Below are 20,131 nucleotides of genomic sequence, written 5' to 3'. Positions count from 1 at the left end.
CAAACTAGCCTTCTATCTTTCCTATACAATTAAATAAAACTGAGATTTTGTTTGAAGAATAAGCCCACTACAGATTATAAAACAATGTCCAAGTGTTTATCAAGTGCCAACCCTTTGTTAGTTTTCACATGCATCCTAGTCAAAGGCATTATTATCCTGTTTCCAGTTAAGAGAAGATGAAATATTTATAGAAATTCCAAATTTTATGTGTGAAAAATATGAGATTTAGACTTTCCTGTCCTGATTCATAACCCAGGTCTCTGTCTCTGCAACCAGAGCTGAGTGATGGTGTTTCTTATCAAATGAGAAATGAAGACTGGAAACATGATTCTTCCTCTTACAAGTAGGTGAATTGATCTGTGAATTAACAAAATAGGTCAAATGATTTACAGAGAACTTTATAGCATGAATCTTGTGGATTGTAGGATTTTCTGTGAAAAAATACTGCATATGAATTCATACTCTGGAAATCTGAGCTCTGAGAATTATATTTCCTACACAGGATAGTAAGTTTGATGTAGATCCATCACAGAATGACTTTTACCAGAAAATTTCCATGGGTATTGGTGATTCCGTACCCTTACAATAAAAGCATAAAATTGTGCTTGATTTTCTACTGGTAAACCAACATTTGCAATTAATTGTAAATTTGGACATGCATCAATTTTACTCCTCTTCTATTCTCCATAGAAATATCATATAGAAATGCTCATCTCTGTGATATAGAGAGTAAAACAAGACATTTGCTATGCTGGTCTTACTGTGAAATTTACAATTAACATGATCATTTGCTCAGGACATTTAAAATGCTCACACATTTAAAATGTGTGAAGTAGAAGTATGTACTTCCCAGATAAAGTTAAAACATAACTTTGTACTAATTGAGAATTTTTGTGGGTCCATATGTGCAGGATTATACTATTAAAGCACATTTTCAGGAAAACTGGTTAGAGATGCATCAATGAATATTGACTATATGAAAACGTTGAAGAGGAAAAGATGCCCACTAAATTTATAATTTATGACAGAGGGAAATAGTGTTGTTGAGGAAAAGGGTAATACAAAGAGAAAAAGAAACCTCAAGTTTTTTTCAGTAATAACTTAAATCCCTGAAATATGAATTATGAAGCAAATATTAAGTGTTCAAGAATTTAATGTCAGGATTGGCTATTAATAATAATGATAGGTCACCTTCGTGGAGCACTTACTAAGTGTCTGACAATACTCTAAAACAATGGCTCTCAACTCTGGGTGTACTTCAGGATAGCTCATGGGTTTTAGGTTGTGCCCAGCTAGTCATTGTATTTTTAATGATCCGTAGGTAATTATAATGATCTACTAACCTTGATAACCACTGTTGTAAGCATGTTATATGTATTATTTAATCTAATATCTTTATACAGCTCTAAATGTTAGGCTTATTTAATATATTTTCAAAAAATATACAAATTACCAAGGAGTATTCCTATTATCCTGTGTCCTTTTTGCTTTATATTTATCCAAATTAAATCAAATGAGACCTACCAACAGAAAGTAAGGGAGTTGTCATCAGGGAACTGAAATAAGAAGAATTACAATCTCCCTGATAGGGAAGGGTTGACTTGGAAGGCTCTTAAGTAGACCTAAGGTATGTGGGTTTCAACAGTCATGTTGTCAGAATGAACCATTCCCTTGAGAAGGATAGCATGCTTGGTAAAGTGGAGGGTCAATGAAAAAGAGGAACAAAATGGATTGACACAGTGGCTACAACTATGCGCTCAGTTATACAAGATTGTGGGGATGGCACAAGACCAGACGGTATTTCATTCTCCTGTACATAGGATCACTATGAGTCAGAGACAACTTGATGGCACCTAACAACAACAGTATTGACTAGTCTTCCTTGTAGACATATGTATATTATCCTATCACTGACAGTATTGTACTTCAGGAAAGATCTTGAAACGTTCTTTCTGATGATTTATACCACACCGTTCCTTTTCAATTTTAATTCCCAGAAAAATAGATCATATGATTGTTTGATTCCCAGTGGCCAAAACCAGTCCGTTTCAGCTCACTTATATCTAGGTTATCAAACTTTATGCTTTCCATTTCATTTTTGACAGCTTCTAATTTTCCTACATTCATACTTTGTACATTGCATGCTACAATTATTAATGGATGTTTGCAGCTGTTTCTTCCATCTTGACTCATGCCCCATCAGGAAATGAAGGTCCCCAAAACTTTACTCCATCCATTTCATTAAGATTGACTCTACTTCAAAGAGGCAGCTCTTCCCCAATAGTATTTTGAGTGACTTGAAACTTGAGTGTGTCATCTTCTGGTGTGATATCAGCCAATGATTCAGGACTATTCATAAATTTTCCAATAATATATCCAGCAGTGTGTCACCACTATTTGTAAGGTTTTCACTGGCCAATTAATTAATTAATTAATTAGAAAAGTGGTGGCCCCTTCCTTTTTCCAAGTATGTCTTACTCTGGAATCTCATTTGAAACCTGTCCATCATGAATGACCCTGCTGGTATTTTAAAGACCTGTGGCATAACTCCTAGCCTTGCAACAACACACAAACCACTTCAGTATAACAAAATGACAGACTAGTGGTGGCAAATGTTTCTTAGTGTTCTTTAGCTGGAATGATTTTTATCTTAAAAGAAAGATATTTCTGATTGCATATGTTTCCCTCATTGAAGGTTTGCTATATTGTTCCTTTACAGAAGCTCTGGTAGTGTAGTGCCTAAAGCAGGTGACTGCTAACCAGAAGGTTGGTAATTCAAACCCATCAGGCACTCCATGAATGAAAAACTGGGCAATCTACTTCTGTAAAGATTTACTGTCTCAGAAACCTAAAGGGGCTCACTATGAGTCAGAATCAACTTAATGGCAATGAGAATGAACTTGTTAAATGGTCTCTTTCATTCTTTCTTTAACCCAGTGTATGTAAAGTGGATGTGTACAGAAAGAAGTGAATAGTACCAAAAAGATGAAGCCAGATTTCTGAGAAAGACAGTGGTTGGGTTTGCTACAACTGAGTAATATTACTGAAGGTATTGGGATATTCAGTCCTCAAGTGTGAACACTTGTGAATTTGTATGCTTTATTTGTAAATATCTTGAATTCAAAATACAGAAACAGTGCTGGGTGACTGTTAACTTGTTTCTTTTTATCAATCTTCCTTTCCTTTTCTAAAATCTGTCTCAGGTATGGAGCCACGGAACCTAACAGGTGTCTCAGAATTCCTTCTTCTGGGCCTTTCTGAGGATCCAGCACTACAGCCCCTTCTTTTTGGGCTGTTCCTGTCCATGTACCTGATCACTGTGGTTGGGAACCTACTCATCATCCTGGCAGTCAGCTCTGACCCTCATCTCCACACTCCCATGTACTTCTTCCTCTCCAACCTGTCATTGACTGACATCGGTTTCATTTCTACCACAGTCCCCAAGATGCTGGTGAACTTGCAGACACAAAGCAAATCCATCATTTATGTGGGCTGCCTGGCACAAGTTTTTTCTTTATATCTCTTTGGATGTCTGGACAATTTCTTCCTCACTGTGATGGCTTATGATAGGCTTGTGGCCATCTGTTACCCCTTGCACTACACAGTCATCATGAACCCCCGCATCTGCCATTTGCTAGCTTTGGTATCTTTTTTCCTCAGTCTTTTGTACTCCCAGATACACCTTTCATTGGTGTCACAAATTAACTTTTGCACAAATGTAGAAATTCCTAGTTTCTTCTGTGACTCTCCCCAACTCTTTAAACTTGCCTGTTCCGACATCTCCACCAGCACCATATTTGTATATTGTATTGTTGCCATCTTTGGTGGTATTCCAGTCTCAGGGATCATTTTCTCTTATATGCGAATTGTTTCCTCCATTCTGAGAGTCTCATCTTCAGGTGGGAAGTATAAAGCCTTTTCCTCCTGTGGCTCTCATCTGTCAGTTGTTTGTTTATATTATGGGACAGGCCTTGGAGCAAACCTCAGTTTAGCTGTCTCATCTTCTGCCTGGAAGGGTGCAGTGACTTCAGTGATGTACACGGTGGTCACCCCAATGCTGAACCCCTTCATCTACAGCCTGAGGAATAGGGACATCAAGAGAGCCCTGCGGAGGCTCATCAGCAGAGCAGCCTGATCTCAAATCTTGTGCCATCTTTCTTCGATGTGAGGGTTGGAAAAATGGCAAAACCTAATATCTGCAGGAAGAATCCTTTCTTCTTGGCTTGCATAATTTTTCTAGCTCTCATATGTTTCAATGATGATTTTTCATACCTGAACATTCTTCCTTTGTCACATCTTTAATGAGTAAGGGTAGTATTCTGGGATTTGTTGACCTGCAATATCATATCCCATTATAGCTCTGGTGCCTTTTGTATGTTGCCCACTACCACCCAAGAGTACTGATAAAATGCATTACTTCATTTTTATGTATTTAGAATCATCATCCATTACCATAATTTATATATATTACCAAGACCACTTTTACATCTAAAACCAAAACCAAACCAAACTCACTGCCATCGAATCAGATCTGACTCATAGTGATCTCTCCTTGGGTTTCCGAAGTGGTATCACTACAGAAGTAGATCACCCAATCTTCCTTCTGAGGAGTTCCTGGTGAGTTTGAACTGTCAGGCTACTGGTTAGCAGCAAATTGCCTTAGGCACTACGCCACGAGAGCTTACATCTAACAGAACTAAATATGAGAGTTGTGTGTGAGAATACATGTCACTGGACCTGAAATTTGACTTGAAATTGGAATCATTTGGGAAGTTTAAAAATTTTGATATTTTTTTTCCCACCACTACAGATTCTGATTTGATTAGAACAGCATGTGGGTGAAACATAAATATTTAAAAGACCACAGGTGGTTTTAATGCTTAGAGAAAGTGAGGACTACTCATATTTTCTAGACTTTGCCTTCAAAGATAACTAGTGTGTTGTGAGTCTTTTACTACTCCTGAGCTGATACTGAAATGTCCAAGTGATAAGAGCTCACAATGGGTAAGACATGAAAAAAAATTATCATAAGAATAGGCAATGGGATATCTGGCGAGATGGCTTCATAGGCAGACAAGCTATATAGACCGTCTACAACAAAGAAATGAGAAACCAGTTGAAACAGATACAAAAGAAAATCCAGGGACCATGATCTTCAAAGAGAAGGGTACAGAATGGCTTAAATACTAACTAGTATAAGAAATTATATTAAAACAGTGAATAAGGAGACAAATAGAGTTGTATACTATCAATTGTCCTGATGGTGTGGACATTTTAAATGATTGCAGGCAGATTTTAAATCAGAGCAGCAACCTGATAATCACTTCCACATGCTAAAGACTACATTGGCAACCACCAAGGTGGCTGATGAACAGATAACAACTTTGCCCACACCCCCAACCATATCCTTACATCCTACAGCCCCACACACTGGCTGAGTGCCACCACCTGCTTGTGGACAAATGGATCAATTTTAAAGGGAATACAGTACTAGCCCATCCCACTCTGAACTGCTGTACATTAAAATATAACGGATATATGTGCACACACTCTCATCCTGTCAACAGATTGAAAGACTGATCAAGGGGAAAAAAACTAAATAAATAAAGGAAAACACTGAAAAAAAAATCAAGGAAAACACAGACAAAAATCTGTATGTATTTAGGTAAACAGTACAAGAAAAACTGAAAAAAATAAGTGTAAAATTAATAACTATATATAAACAGTAAATACAAATAGAGAAGACAAACTCTAAAGTTTCAGAAATAGATAACACCAAAAAGCAGGTAACATCAAAATCAGTGGAAGGCAGTATAAGTGAAATTGAAGACAAATCTCTCAATACCATTGTTCTTTAAAAGAACAATCAAAATAAAGAACACATACCATAAAGAAAAGAAGGAGAAGGGGAGGGAGGAGAAGGAGAAGAAGGAGAAGGAGAAGAAGAAGAAGAAGAAGAAGAAGAAGAAGAAGAAGAAGAAGAAGAAGAAGAAGAAGGAGGAGGAGGAGGAGGAGGAGGAGGAGAGATGATTTACATGGAACTTTTTCAAAAGGAATAAATTATATGTGATTGGAATTCCGGAACAAGAACAAGTAAAACCACAAAGAAAATTGTGAAAAATTTGCTGGAAGAGATTTTCCATTCTATAATGAAACACAAAAAGATATGCATCCAAGAAACTTAAGAAACCCCAAACATGAGAAAATCATCAAGACATAATCAAACTTTCTAAAACCAAAGACAAGGAGATAATTCTGAAAGCAGTATGGGAAAAATGACAAGTTATCTACAAAGAACAACCTATAAGAATAAACTAATTTCTCAGTAGAAACCATGCAGACCATAAGACAATGTGATGACATATAGAAAACCATGAAAGGGGAAAATAAACAAATAAATAAAAGCCATCCAAGAATAATAGACCCAGCAAAATTGTTCCTCAAAATTCATTTTGAAATTAGGACATTTCCAGATAAACAGAAGTTAAAGGAATTAAAAATAAAATACAGACAAGCCTTGTTGTTGGTGTTAGGTGCCATCCAGTTGTTTCTGACTCATAGAGACCTGATGCACAGCAGAACAAAACACTGCCCAATTCCATGCCAGCTCCATGATCCCTGCTATACTTGAGCCCATCATCACAGCCACCATGTCAATCCATCTTTTTGAAGACCTCCTACTCTTTCCTAGACCCTCCACCCTACCAAGCATGACATCCTTCTCTAGGGAATATCAGTACGCCGCTTCCTTTGCCACATCTTTAATGATATATTTGGAGTATTTTGGGATGTGTCCATTTTTATGATCAAATCCCATTATAGCAATGGAGACTTCTATAGCTTCTCATCTCTGATCCAAGCTTCCTGGGAAATATGTCACTCTATTTTTAGGTATCTATAATCTTCATAGGAGCTCTGGTAGCATAGTGCCTAAGGCACTTGACTGCTAACCAGAAGGTTGGCCGTTCAAACCCACCAGCCACTCCTCGGAAGTAAGGTTGGGCAATCTACTCCCATAGTGATACTGCCTCGGAAACCCCAGGAGGGGCTGTTATGAGTCGGGTCCGACTCCACAGCACATAACAACAACAACATAATCTTCATGCTTTACCATAATTTGTGTCTATTATCCAGACTACTTTTGCATCTAACAGAAGTGGATATGCAGTCTATGTTTGAAAATGTATGTTACTGGTCCTGAACCTTGACCACTGCAAATTCTGATTTCATTGCAACAGTTTGTGCTTTAAGGATGAAATGTGGAAAGCACTACCCATGGTTATAATATGCAGCCAAGGTGAGAACTACCAATCTTTTCAGACTTTTCTTTCCAACATAACTTATTTCTTGTGGGTATTTTATTCCTCTTGAGCAGATGTGAAGATCTCAAAGTGATCAGTGATCACAAGGGAAAGATACAAAAGAATTTACCATAGGAACAAGCAAGTGACTGCTCCCAATGATTCTGGTATTCCTTCTCCTGTCTTCTCCCTCTACATCATGGTGATGTTCACTGCACTTGAGTTTCCTCCTTGACACATGGTGACCCGTGGGCAACAGAAGAACATGCTGCCCAGTCTTAAACCATCTCCAGGATCAATTTGGATTAGACCATTGTGGTTCATACAGCTTTCATCAGATGGTGTTTGGAAGTAGGTTGCCAGGCACTTCTTACTAATCCATCTTTGGGATTTTTGCTGAAGCTTGTACAATATTTTAGCAAACACAAACCTCTACTGACTGGTAGTGGCTGCATATGCAGTACATTAGTGGGGAATGGAAGCTGGTCTTCGGATCCAAGGGGAGATTTCTATCAACGAAATACTAGTGCCCCTGGTTTACACAAGATAAAAATGGTCATATGTGCTTGTTGGTAAGATACTGTCACCCTTCTCCAAATTCACCATTCTAAACTTTACTTTGTGATGTTAGGTTGGAGAGGGGAGGATCTCTAAGCCACTGTGTTGATTCCCATCTGACTTTATTGTTAGGTTCTTCCAATAATGTTCACTAAAAGTCACCACAACTTAATAAACTCAACATTTTCCTCGTACCTGTTTCATGAGGCCTGGATGTGGTAGTTTTTCTGCCATTATTATCTCTGTATTGCCACATGGCTCCCTTTTGCCTTTCAGTCACTATATAATTATTGTACCAATGTTCTGTACTGAATGCTTTTCAATGTGTTTTCAATTTGCTTTATTGAATCCTGACTAATAAATTTTATATGAGAATAAAGGTATCAGAGGAATATTTACAACAAATATTAGAAAACATGCTGAAGAAAAAAGATGTGATTTGAAATGGTATGTCGTGGTAAAGATTGTCCAAGTAAGGATTAAGGAGGTGGTCTCTATTTCCTGTTGCTGTGGTTCTGGTGATGTTCTGGAATCATTAATTCATCGAGGAATTATGAATAAATTGTATTCTATCATCTCATTTTTCATTAGCTAGGAGAGTCATGTCTTAGCAAAGGGAAGTTCTTGCCTTCCACTAGTAACAGCCTGATTAAGACCTGACTGTTTTACCATATTTCCTTTTGTTTGGGCTTCTTCTGTGTTCTTTTACATGAATATGCATGCATCCATTACAGACAATGATATAATTCCTGAGAAAGCAATTTTGGGCTCTGAAAACCTACAAAACCAGTAGTTTAATTTCCTCTATCTTTTACTCTGTAGGTAAATCACCTATATACTTTTCTGAAGAGAAACTTGGATAGTGGAGAATCCTTTTCAGTGGAAGATAGCATTGTAGTTTTTGGGAAGATAGAGTTCTCTTTCTCTGATGATGGTAAATGTCCATGAGATTTTATTGGGCCCAAGTACCCTAGATCTAGGTTCTCTATCTATTTCTGCAAACATGTTGTTGTTAGGTGCCATTGAGTCAGCTCTGACACATAGTGACCCTATGTATAACAGAACAAAACGCTGCCTGGTCCTGTGCAAGCTCCACAATCCTTGGCACAATCTGTGGCATAACCTCCAGGCTCACAGCAACATGCAAGCCAACAGAGTAAGACAAGCTGACAGACAAATTTGTCTCCCTTATTTGTTCCAAGCTGCTCCGCTCACTTCCCTAGCTGTTCTGGCCTACCATCAGTGTTCTGCAAATGTAGGGGTGACCCAAAAACTCTGATGCATTTAAGGTTATGTTTCGTTTGGATGTCTCAGGATAGATTTTCCTTACACATAACATTTTCTTTTCCCTCCTTAAAATTCAAGACATAAAATCAATGATCCTAGTGGATTAATACTCTGAATGAGGAAGAGTGGAAGGAACTACAGCAGAGGTTCCCAACAGCTATCAGAAAGTGGTGTACTTATCTTTGGTGTGGAGGAGGGAGGAATCAGAGCCAATAAAAGAGTATGGGAATTGGTGACATTTTTTGGCAACTTGGTGCACTTCATTCATCTATCCTCAGAGTGATCATCATCAAACTGAATTTAATAGTGCTAACCTTGAGAGTCTATTGTCTCAACTAAATATAAGGTCAAGGTTGGATCAAGTAGTAGTTTCCCATAAAACCGTAGCCTTTTTTTCACTTTAAATAAAGTCATTTTAAGTGTGCATGCCAGGAATTCCAGGAAGCTGATGTTACAAACTGTGATCTTAGGCAGAATATAAATTATCTTTCTGTGTAAGTTCATCATCTCTGTAGTTGAGATAACAAAAGCACTCATCTGAAAAAGCGATCAAGAGGAGGTAATCAAAAGCACTAATTAGAACAATGCTTAGTACATAGTAATGGATCAGGAGGTGGACATTAAAATAGTCACCATATGCACAGGCCAATAGAGTAGTTTAACTCCCTTATTTTTATGCAAATAACACATGTGTTATAAGTTATTGCATAACACATAACCCTGGGCAGGGAGTTATTTTCATAAGTGTAGTATACCACATTTTTAAAAATATTGCTGACTTCAATTTCAATCTTATTTTTTTCTGTGTAATGTTAAGCCTTCATCTTGGTCCCTATTGACCGATAGGTGTGTTTCCCAAGAGCAGACCCACCCCAGCCCACCCTGGAGTATCTAATGCAGCAGTTCTTCCAGCAGTGTTTCTTCCTTGCTCTGCAAGCCATTTTCTGCATTGCAAGGGGGATTCATTTTCTCTGCCTGAACAGCCCTCACCAGGGGTGTGGCCTCAGCACTGGTGGTCTGCAAGTCTGCACACCCTGGGCCTGAGAGGCTGCTCAGGGAGAAGTGGTTACTATGCCACAACTACACACATTGCCCCTCAGCATCTGGCTTGTAGGGCACCACATCAGGCTGTTAAAATCTCCCACCCACGTGGATGAGGTTTGAAAAATTGGGGTAGAAAAAAAAACATGGAAAATTTGACAGCCATGGGTAGAGAGGGGTCGAGTGCCCCTTGCTAAGTTGAAAAGGGCCAAGCAGCCACTCATTGTCCCCACAGGGCCACCGGTACAGTGTGCTCCCACAACATGTTGTTTTAGTTGTGGCTTGCTGCTTTGGAGTTGGTTTTTCATGGGAAACAAGCTCCACTAGATGCAGGACCAGCCTGTGCTCAGCTTGGGGTGGTCGTGTGTGCACTTCTCTTCCCAACTCTTCTCTTGTCTCCAGTGCAATATATCTGGGAGAAGACCTATGGACAGTGTACTTCAGCGATTTCAGGTCAACTGAGATCTGCCCCAGAGCAACAGACAGCATTAGTTGTCTATTTTCTGAACAGATGGTAACTACCAATATCAATGGATGAATTCTGGGTTATAGTTTATGTCTTTATTATATAAATATGACCAAAAGAAATATTTTTCAACAATTGAGCAAAGCTGAATTTCAATTCTGGAAATGACATGGAACATGCATGTTTTATGCATGGGAACATGATACCAGAATGTTCTACATGATTTCATCATTTCAGCTCATTATATGAGTCCCCACATTATTTATGTGGGCACTTTTTTGTGTGTCAAATATGGTAATGTGTTTTGTTAGCAAAATATTTTATTTTCAACATTAACTCCTTTAACTCACTACCTGTATCAACTGGGAATGTTATTAAACTGATTGTTTCCAGTTCTTCATTGTAAATGATGCATAGTTTGCAGCCTTATAAAGATTAAACAGATAACGTATAAGCATGGTAAATATTCAGGAAATATAGATACCATTCCCCTTGTCATTTACTCTGCTGCTTATGCTACTGAAATGCATTGTTGGACCTCCAAGTGTGGTTTACCCTGGATTCCTGACAAGCCATTATAATTCATCTGTGCATAGTAAAGCCTTGAAGAGTTCAAGGGCAGGGACTGAGCAACATTCATATACATACTGAAAATGTAGCACAGTGAGCCAGAGAGTCATCCTATCTCTGTTTTGTATTATGTCAAATAAGGTAGTCACTGTCTTGAAAGAAAAATGAAGACCTTTTGAATTGACACATCCAGTATTTCTCTTCCTCTTTGGAGCACTATAACTTCCATAGAGATTTTAAGAACTCCTGAGAAAGAAATATATGGGTCCTTTGTTGGCATATTAAGGTCCTTTGATTGTTGTTGGTGGAGCACAGGGCTTTTAGCAAGCAAGGTTGTATCATCTGCATATCCCAGTTTGTTAACGGATACTCTTAAAATCCTAGTATCACATTCTTCTTCATATAATATATGCATATTACAGATGACTTGAAAATATGTAATAATAAACTGATTTTTCTATTGAATTTTTTTAAGTGTTCAATTTTTTAGATGCAATGATGGGTTTCTCCTCATCTAGAGCAAAGAAGAATGAAGAAAACCCAAATTCATGGTAACAATTACTCCTAGATACTGGCACACCATCCGATCTGCAGCCTATATGACTATGAGACCAGAAGAACTAGATGGTGCCCAGCTACCACTGTCATCCACTTGGAAGGGGATCTATGTAGGAGATCCTTGATAGAGAGGGAGAACAATGTGGAACAAAACTCAAAATCATTTGGAGAAAAAAAAGGGGGAGTTCCAGGTTTGCTAGTCTGATAGAGCCTGGTGTAACTGCTGAGACTATGGCCCCTAGCTGCCCTTCAGGTCTGGAATTGAACACACACCTGTTGTTTCCAGCCAAACAAAAGACAGGCATATGAGTTGAACATTTACCTGAGGTAGATACACTCCTTTGAGAGAACAATCATTGAGAAAGAAGGGCTGCGTATGCACAGGGAGACAGCTCAGGGGGCAGGAGTGCATGGAGGGATGGACACTGGGAAGAAGTAACTATGGACAGGAAGTGGGAGGGGAGCTGTTGCATTGTGGTAAACTGTGGTCAATGTCATGAGACAAAGTGTAAGTGAACTGCTGTATGGAAAGTGAATTTGCTCTGTAAATCTTCACCCAAATCACAACAATAATAATTAAAAAAAAAAAAGGTTACCAAAAAAGTGTCCAATTTTTATAATAAGATCTGTGCAACTTGGAAGTTGGAAGTGAGGAACATAGGCAGGCTTCCTACTTAGAAAGGGACTGCCCAGATACCAAATACATTGACTTCCACCTCTTCCTGTGTCATTAATATTAACAAGCCATCAGAAATTGGAGCGATATGGACCAATTTGGCTAATTGTGAGCTCTGGACATTTAGCTCTCAAATCTCAAAGGAATTCAATTGTAAATAACCTGCCTGTGCCTTCCCAGTCTTCAGTGTACACATGCAGTCCAGCAAGCGTCATGGTGTCTCTCATCTAGAGTGAGCTTCATAGTGTCTCTCCTCTAGAGTGCTCATCTTCCACAGGAGGTCCAAGCTCGAATCTCTCTTCCTACAGTCCTGAGGAAGGAGTATCATCCTCATCAGCAACCAGACAAGGGTACACCACATCCTTGGTATTCCCCAACAGAGATTCAGCTCAATGCAGTAAGTGCTGTGGTACTCATTGGACACAGAGGGGCTGAGGAGCATTGTTTCCTTCTCATCAGAGCAAGCAGACCAATTGTGATGGTCAGATGAGATACTGTGAAGGGCTAAGTTTCAGCAGAGGTTTATGAAGTTTCTGTTCCTGGTTCTGGTAGAGGTCCAAGAAAACTCTTTTAGAGATTTATATTCTTCTACAAAGGTTCCACCTCCTGTGGGCACCTCCTCAATAGAGCAGGAAATGAGCCTCTCTCCTCTGCATCCCAAATACTTCAAAATGATCTTGTAGAAAAGAAAATGTAGATGATAACGATAAAGGAAATTAAGAGGATCATGATGGAATCATGAATGCTGCTGAAGGCTGCCCAATACTAGGAGGTGAGCTAAATTACCTGTGTAACTTTTTTTTCCCCTTTTCTGCATAAATGCATCTAGAAAAGAGCAACACATATTATTGTCATTTCACAGAAAAGGAGCACAGCGTGTGTTAATTAATTTATTTATTTATCTATTTATTTATTGTAACTTGTATCAAGTCATGGGCCAGAAAAGTTTGAATCCAGGTTATATTTTGGGTTGTGCAACACCAGTCACAAAGCACCTGGCCATACTCTCCCCCACCCACTTGCTCTGCCATTTAATTTCCCTGGTGTCTAAAGGATAAGACTACCTGCTCACTGTGCTCCTTTGGCTGGGGTTTCTGGTACACCACAGTGGATAGAAGTGCTACCTCGATTACTAGAAGGATGGGTGTAAATACATGAAGAGATGAGGATTTGGCAGATGATAATTCAGGGCAGATCTCTCTCTGCCCTTTGTCCTGTGTTTTGTCTCAGCTGTCCACGCTATCCTTCACCCCGGTTATTTAGCCACAAAAGACCTCAAAGGGAGACATATAGACAGTATATTGGATTTCTTTCCTAGTTAAGTTCTCTGGACTTCTTCTTTAAACATTTGGTAACATGAGGAATCAGAGTGAAAATGGTTAGTGTGTGGGCCTCAGTGACCTATAAGGTACACGTGAATTTTCTGCTCTAGTTATCATCTGTGTGTCATAGGGAAAGTCTTAGTATCTATCAGCCTGTCCATTGTAACCTGAGTTTATCCACAGGTAATGGAGAGAGAGATGCATGACTGCTAACCAGAAGGCTGGTGGTTCAAACTCACCAGACACTCCTCAGATGGAAGATTGGGGAATCTACTTCTGTAGTGATATCACCTTGGAAACCCAAGAAGAGGTTGCTGTGAGTTGGATCCGACTCGAGGGCAGTGAGTTTGGTTTATCTTTATTTTTTATTTTTTGGAAGGATTGAAAAGATAATGGGTATTGCATATGTGATTGAACATATGATGGATACATATATTCAGGGCACACTAATCTTACATACTTTTGTTATTAATATACAGTATATAAAACTTAACACTGTTCAATTCAAACATCCTATGAACTAAAGATTTTGTTTTGTCTGGATTCATGTAGAAGCATTTATTTTCATTCCCACACAATTAGATGTCGAATGTTTGAAAGGAAACAACTGAGTTCCATTAATTGCTGATCCCTCAGAGCCTATCCATTGCTTTACACAGAGTAGGCTACAACCACAATCCTAACAAGAAATCTGTTTAAATATGGAAAATGCCCTTCTTTGTTCACAGGATTAGAACATAGACTGTGTAGCTTCCATGCTTAGTTCTTTCCAGCCCTGGAAATACAAACAGATAGAACAGGGTATGAATACATCTATATCACACACTTTTACGGGATCTATTTAATAGAGTGTTCAATTATTTTCAAAAATTGTGGAGATTTTTGTAAAAACTAAAACCAAAAAGGAAAAAAAAAAGATAAAACCTGGGCACATTTTAGGATTTCAATATATTCTATGCTCAAATTTCATGGGATATAATTAAATAAAATTGGATTGAATATAGACAATAAACTCATTATTCTCATATTGATTCAATTTATGATTTAAAAACAGTATGCAAGTATTCATTAAGTGCCAAACGTTTGTTAGCTGACAAATGCTTCTTGTGATAGCTATATTCTCCTGTTTCCATTTGAGAGAAGTTGAGAGACTTACAGTCATTTCAAATTGCACGTGTGAAAGCTATGGTTTTGGACCTTGCTCTCCTGATTCCTATTACAGGGCTTTGTCTCCTCAACCAGAGCAGAATGATTGTTTTTCTTTTCAGATGAGCAAATGGAGGTGAAACCATTGATTTTTTAATTTGAACTGTGAATTAACAAAAAGGGCCAAATGGCCTACAGTATACTTTTTAGCTTGAATCTTGTAGATTGTAGGTTTTTCTCAGAAGATTAATCCATTTTACTGCATACTAGCTCTGGTGGTGTAGTGTCTAAGGCATTTAACTGCTAACCAGAAGACTGGTGGTTCAATCCACCAGCCACTCCTCTGAAGGAAAGCTGGGCAATCTACTTCCATAGCAATACCATCTTGGAAACCCAAGGAGGGCTCACTATGAGTTGGATCTTACTTGATGGCAGTGAATTTGGTTTGGTTTTAGGTTTAGGAAATATAAGCTATATTATTCTTTGTAACCACCAAACCAACCCACTGTCATTAAATTGATTCTGACTCATAGTGACCCCCATTGGGTTTTCAAGGCAATAAATCTTTATGGAAGTAAATTGCCCAGTCTTATTTCCATGGAATCGCTGGTGGGTTTGAACCATGAACCTTCTGATTAGCAGTCAGATACCTTAGCAAATGTGCTACCAGAGCTCTTTATTATTGTCTATATAGGATTTTAATTTTTTGGTGTATCACGAGACAACATTCACAAACATTTGTGATTCCGTAATTGACAATAAGAGCATGAGCTTGTGTCTGACTTTCTAAGCTCTTTTTAAACATTAACTTTAGATTTCTTTTCTTTGTTAATGTATAACTTAATAAAATGTACTCTGTAAAATGACAATCTGCATTTTCCATGACATATAAGTCAAGTCTTAGCATTTAGTTCCATCAAGTCCTTTGACAATTCCTACATTAAAAAATAAAAAACTCCAAAATTTAAAAGGAGAATCAACATGCATTAAGTCATCTAAAGTTATTTTGATTTTAATAATTTATTAGTCTGCCTATGTTAATACTTTTCTTTAAAACTCTGCATAAATGCTTTAAAATTCTACTGAAATTAACATTAAATTAACTTACTTTAATTAAATTGATTCTGCAAATTATTTATTCTTATTTGTTAAAAAAAATCCAGCTCATACGATCCCTCCTTAGGTTTCCTAGGTGGTATCTCTATGGAAGTAGATTGCCCAGTTTTCCTTCTAAGGAGTGGCTAGTGCGTTTGAATTGCCAACATTCTGGTTCATAGTGAAATGCTTTAGGCACTATGCCACCAGAGGTCCCTTTATTTATAATGGTCTTCTTAATTTTTATCTGAAATTGAAAGGTTCCTATTAAAAAAAAAAAGAATAATTTCTGTCATTTATCAAAATTGAGATATACTTCTCACAAAATAATTATTAATTTAATAAAATGAAAGTTCTTTTATTGCCACTTGATCTTTAAGGATTGTAAAGAATTTACACAATAAAACACTAAATGTTTAATCCATTAACCATAACCCAAAGTTTTCTCATGTAAAATTACTTTTAGTTGTAATTTCATTAAACACATTTTTTTAAAATAGATGGAGATAAAGGATAAAAGTAATAACATAATTTAGAAAAATACACCTAGTCAAAAATTAATTGGTCTTATTTAAGTTTATGGAAAACTTTCAAATCTAAAACCTTATAGGGAAAAATGACTATATTTGTAAACAGCTACAGGGATCAATATAGAACACAGCATTGTAATGAGCAGAGTCACAAAACTTACTAAAGAGGTATTTATAGTCATTCCCACTGAAACCTGTAGAGTCATGTTCTTTTATTGACTTTCTACAAATCTAAATATTAGGTTTAATTAATAAAATATTTCAACAAGTGTCCAAAAATTACTAGTGTTATTTCATGATATCCTCTTTTTTTTTTTTTCATTTTTACATTTCCCCAAATTAAATCAAATTTGACCTACCAGAAGAAAAGAAGAAGTAAGTTGTCATCAGAGAACTGACATGAGGAGAATTTCAATCCCTCTGATATGGAAGGAAAGACTAGGGAAGCTCTTCAGTGAGCCTCAGAGGCTGGGTTTCATCCTGGCTTCAGAACACCTCTCTTCCTAATTCTCTCAACTCTGAATGAGAGTGTTCATGTGAAGAGCAAAGAACACTTTCCAAACTTTTAGGATGAGAAGCATACTGAACCATTTTATCAAGCCAATAGATAAGGGACAGCAATAAAGGAAAAAGCCAAGTGAACACCAGACATTTCCTGGGATGATGTAACATTAATGCAAATAACACTGCATGCAGAGAAAAATAAGAATGGAGTGTTTCTTAAAAGTAATCATTGCTGCATTTGACACTACATCATCTTTGGAATCAGTAATTCTGTCAATTCTGTATGATTTTGTGGGTTTAGGTAACACACAATTGTCAAACTTTGATTTCCATTAAAGCCAAAGGAGAAGATATATATTGTAAAATATTTTAAAAGACAATCCACATATTTGAAAGACAATGTACCTACATATAAGATGGATGTCAGAAAAACAAAGAATGATGAAAACCTGTGAAGATAGTTAGTGTGTAGACATGCTTTCCGATTATGAACATGTCTTTGTAATTTAGAACACTGGCAAAGAATCCTTTTGTGAAGCAAATGCTTTGTTCTCCACGATGAGCCTAAAGGTTAGTGGTTCAAATCCACCCCCAATGCCATGAGAGCAAGACCTGATGATCTACTTTTATAAAGATGAAGACAAAGAAAGCTCCAAGAAGACGTTCTTTTCTGTAACACTCAGGTATCAGAATCAACTTGACAACAACTTTTTCTGTGTGTGTATATGGTTAAAAATTTTTTTTAATACAGTTCTATTCTTTTTTGGTGGTTGTATAAATATCCCGTATCAAGGTATTGATCACACTGTACTTGAATAAAAATGCAGTGCACTGGATGGCTTCTGCAAAAGAACCACTTGCCACTGAACGGGTTCTGACTCCATCTTTGTCAGAGTAGAACTTTGCTCCATGGTGTTTTCAAAGATAGATTTTGGGAAGTACGTCACCAGGCCCTTGTTCTGAAGTGACTCGGGGTGGACTGCAGCGTTTGGGTTGGCAGCCAAGTGCGTTAACAGTTTGCCCACCGTAGGACTACAAATGCTTCTCAATGTCCTTTAGTTAAAATGCTTTTTTTTTTTCTTTTTTTTTTTTGGCTTAAAACAACACTATTCCTTATTCCATATGTTTCCCTCACAGAAAATGCTAATAAATATGGCTCCTTCTATGGATGTGTTGACTTGTTCTTGCCATTCTAACATTCTTTCGCCCAGTGTTTCTTAAGTGAGTGTGTACAAAAAGTGGTGTGTTGCACAAAAACAATGAGGGAAGTTCTGAGAAGGACAGTGGTTAGGTTGGCTACAATGAAGTATTACTGCTTAAGGTACTGGGGTATTCGGATCTCAAGTGTGCAGACTGTGAATTTCAAAGTTTTACTTGGGAATTTCTTGAATTAAAAACAGAGACATAGTGCTGAGTGCCTGTTTTATTTATTAACCCTCTTTTATTTTTCTCAAAAGCTTACTTAGATACATGGAGCCAAAGAATCTAAGTGACATCTCAGAATTCTTCCTCATGGGCCTCTCCACGGATCCAGAACTGCAGCCCCTTGTCTTTGGGCTGTTCCTGTCCATGTACCTGATCACAGTGGCTGGGAACCTGCTCATCATCCTGTCTGTCAGCTCTGACACACGCCTGCACAACCCCATGTACTTCTTCCTCTCCAACTTGTCCTTGGCTGACATTGGTTTCATCTCCACCACAGTCCCCAAGATGCTGATGAACATCCAGACACAGAACAAAGCCATCACTTATGTGGGCTGCCTGCTGCAAGTGTCATTTTTTTATCTCTTTGGATGTCTGGACACTCTTTTCCTCACTCTGATGGCCTGTGACCGTCTTGTGGCTATCTGTTACCCTTTGTACTACACTATCATCATGAACCCTCGCCTCTGTTGTTTGGCAGTTTTGGTATCCTTTTTCTTAAGCCTTTTGGAGTCCCAGCTTCACATTTCAATGGTGTCACAACTTACTTTCTGCACAGATGTGGAAATCCCTAGTTTCTTCTGTGACCCTCCTCAACTCCTTAACCTTGCCTGTTCTGATACCTCTACAAATACCACATTAGCGTACTGTCTTCTTGCCGTTTTTGGTGGTGTTCCAGTCTCAGTGATCCTTTTCTCTTACTCTCGAATTGTTTCCTCGATTCTGAGAGTCTCATTTTCAGGTGGGAAGTACAAAGCCTTTTCTACCTGTAGCTCTCACCTGTCAGTTGTTTGCTTATTTTTTGGAACAGGTTTTGTAGCATACCTCAGTTCAGCTCTCCCATCTTCTGCCAGGAAGAGTGCAGTGCCCTCAGCGATGTACACAGTGGTCACCCCAATGCTGAATCCCTTTATCTACAGCCTGAGGAACAGGGGCATCAAGCGAGCCTTGTCGAAGCTTATTAGCAGAAGAGTCTTATCTGAATATTAGTGAGTCTATCTTTTTATGTGTGTGTTAGACATGATGGCAAATCCTAACATCTGCAACCAGACATCTTGAGTTTTTGGTTCCATAATTTTTGTAGCACTCATAGGTCTCAATCCTGAGTTGTCATATTTGAACATTGCTTCCTTTGTCACATCTTTAATGGGATAGTGGGAATGTTTTGGGATATGAGCATCCCATCGAAACTACGTAGCCTTCTGTAGCTTCTTATCTATGACCCAGGTTTCCTGGTGAAATACACAACTCTATTTTTATGCCCTCAGAATTGTAATCCTTTGCCATGATTTGTACCTCTAACCCAGACTGCTTTTCTATGTAACGAAACTGTATATGCCAGTTATGTGTGAGAAAGCATGTGCTGATCCTGAACCTTGACCTCTCTTTGAACCATCTGGAAGCTTAAAAAACAGATATCTTGGCCCACTGGTATAGGTTCTCACATAAGTGGAACAATTTGTGGATTGACCATAAGATTTATAAATCACACATGGTGAAATTGTAGCCTAGGTGAGAACTACTCATCTTTTTAGACATTTTGTTGAAAGATGACTAGTTGCTTTTGTAGGTGTTGTATGTCTCCAGAGCAGATACAAAGATCTCAAAGTGATCAGAGTCTTCAAGGGAAAATATATGAAAGAAATACCCTGGGA

General features: G+C 38.0%; 2 protein-coding genes across 2 annotated transcripts; both read left to right on the top strand.

The window, feature by feature from the left end:
- The first annotated feature begins 3,162 nt into the window (after window positions 1-3,162).
- On the top strand, window positions 3,163-4,135 carry LOC103213022 (olfactory receptor 7E24-like). The gene has a single exon (XM_007958928.2). The coding sequence runs from the start codon at window positions 3,206-3,208 to the stop codon at window positions 4,133-4,135; it is 930 nt and encodes a 309-aa protein (XP_007957119.1). The 5' UTR covers window positions 3,163-3,205.
- Window positions 4,136-18,512: 14,377 nt separating this feature from the next.
- Window positions 18,513-19,466, top strand: LOC103213021 (olfactory receptor 7E24-like). Its single transcript, XM_007958927.2, has one exon. The coding sequence runs from the start codon at window positions 18,525-18,527 to the stop codon at window positions 19,464-19,466; it is 942 nt and encodes a 313-aa protein (XP_007957118.1). The 5' UTR covers window positions 18,513-18,524.
- The last annotated feature ends 665 nt before the right edge of the window (window positions 19,467-20,131 follow it).

The sequence above is a fragment of the Orycteropus afer genome, unplaced genomic scaffold, assembly GCF_000298275.1.
Source record: "Orycteropus afer afer isolate SDZICR_OR568_19922 unplaced genomic scaffold, OryAfe1.0 scaffold01216, whole genome shotgun sequence".
NCBI lineage: Eukaryota > Metazoa > Chordata > Mammalia > Tubulidentata > Orycteropodidae > Orycteropus > Orycteropus afer.
The sequence above is the reverse complement of the archived record's forward strand: the minus strand, read 5'-3'. Positions and strand labels throughout refer to the sequence as shown.

Excerpts from the sequence above, each read along its gene's own strand:
- LOC103213021 (XM_007958927.2), top strand. The coding sequence starts at position 18,525 with ATGGAGCCAAAGAATCTAAGTGACATCTCAGAATTCTTCCTCATGGGC.
- LOC103213022 (XM_007958928.2), top strand. The coding sequence starts at position 3,206 with ATGGAGCCACGGAACCTAACAGGTGTCTCAGAATTCCTTCTTCTGGGC.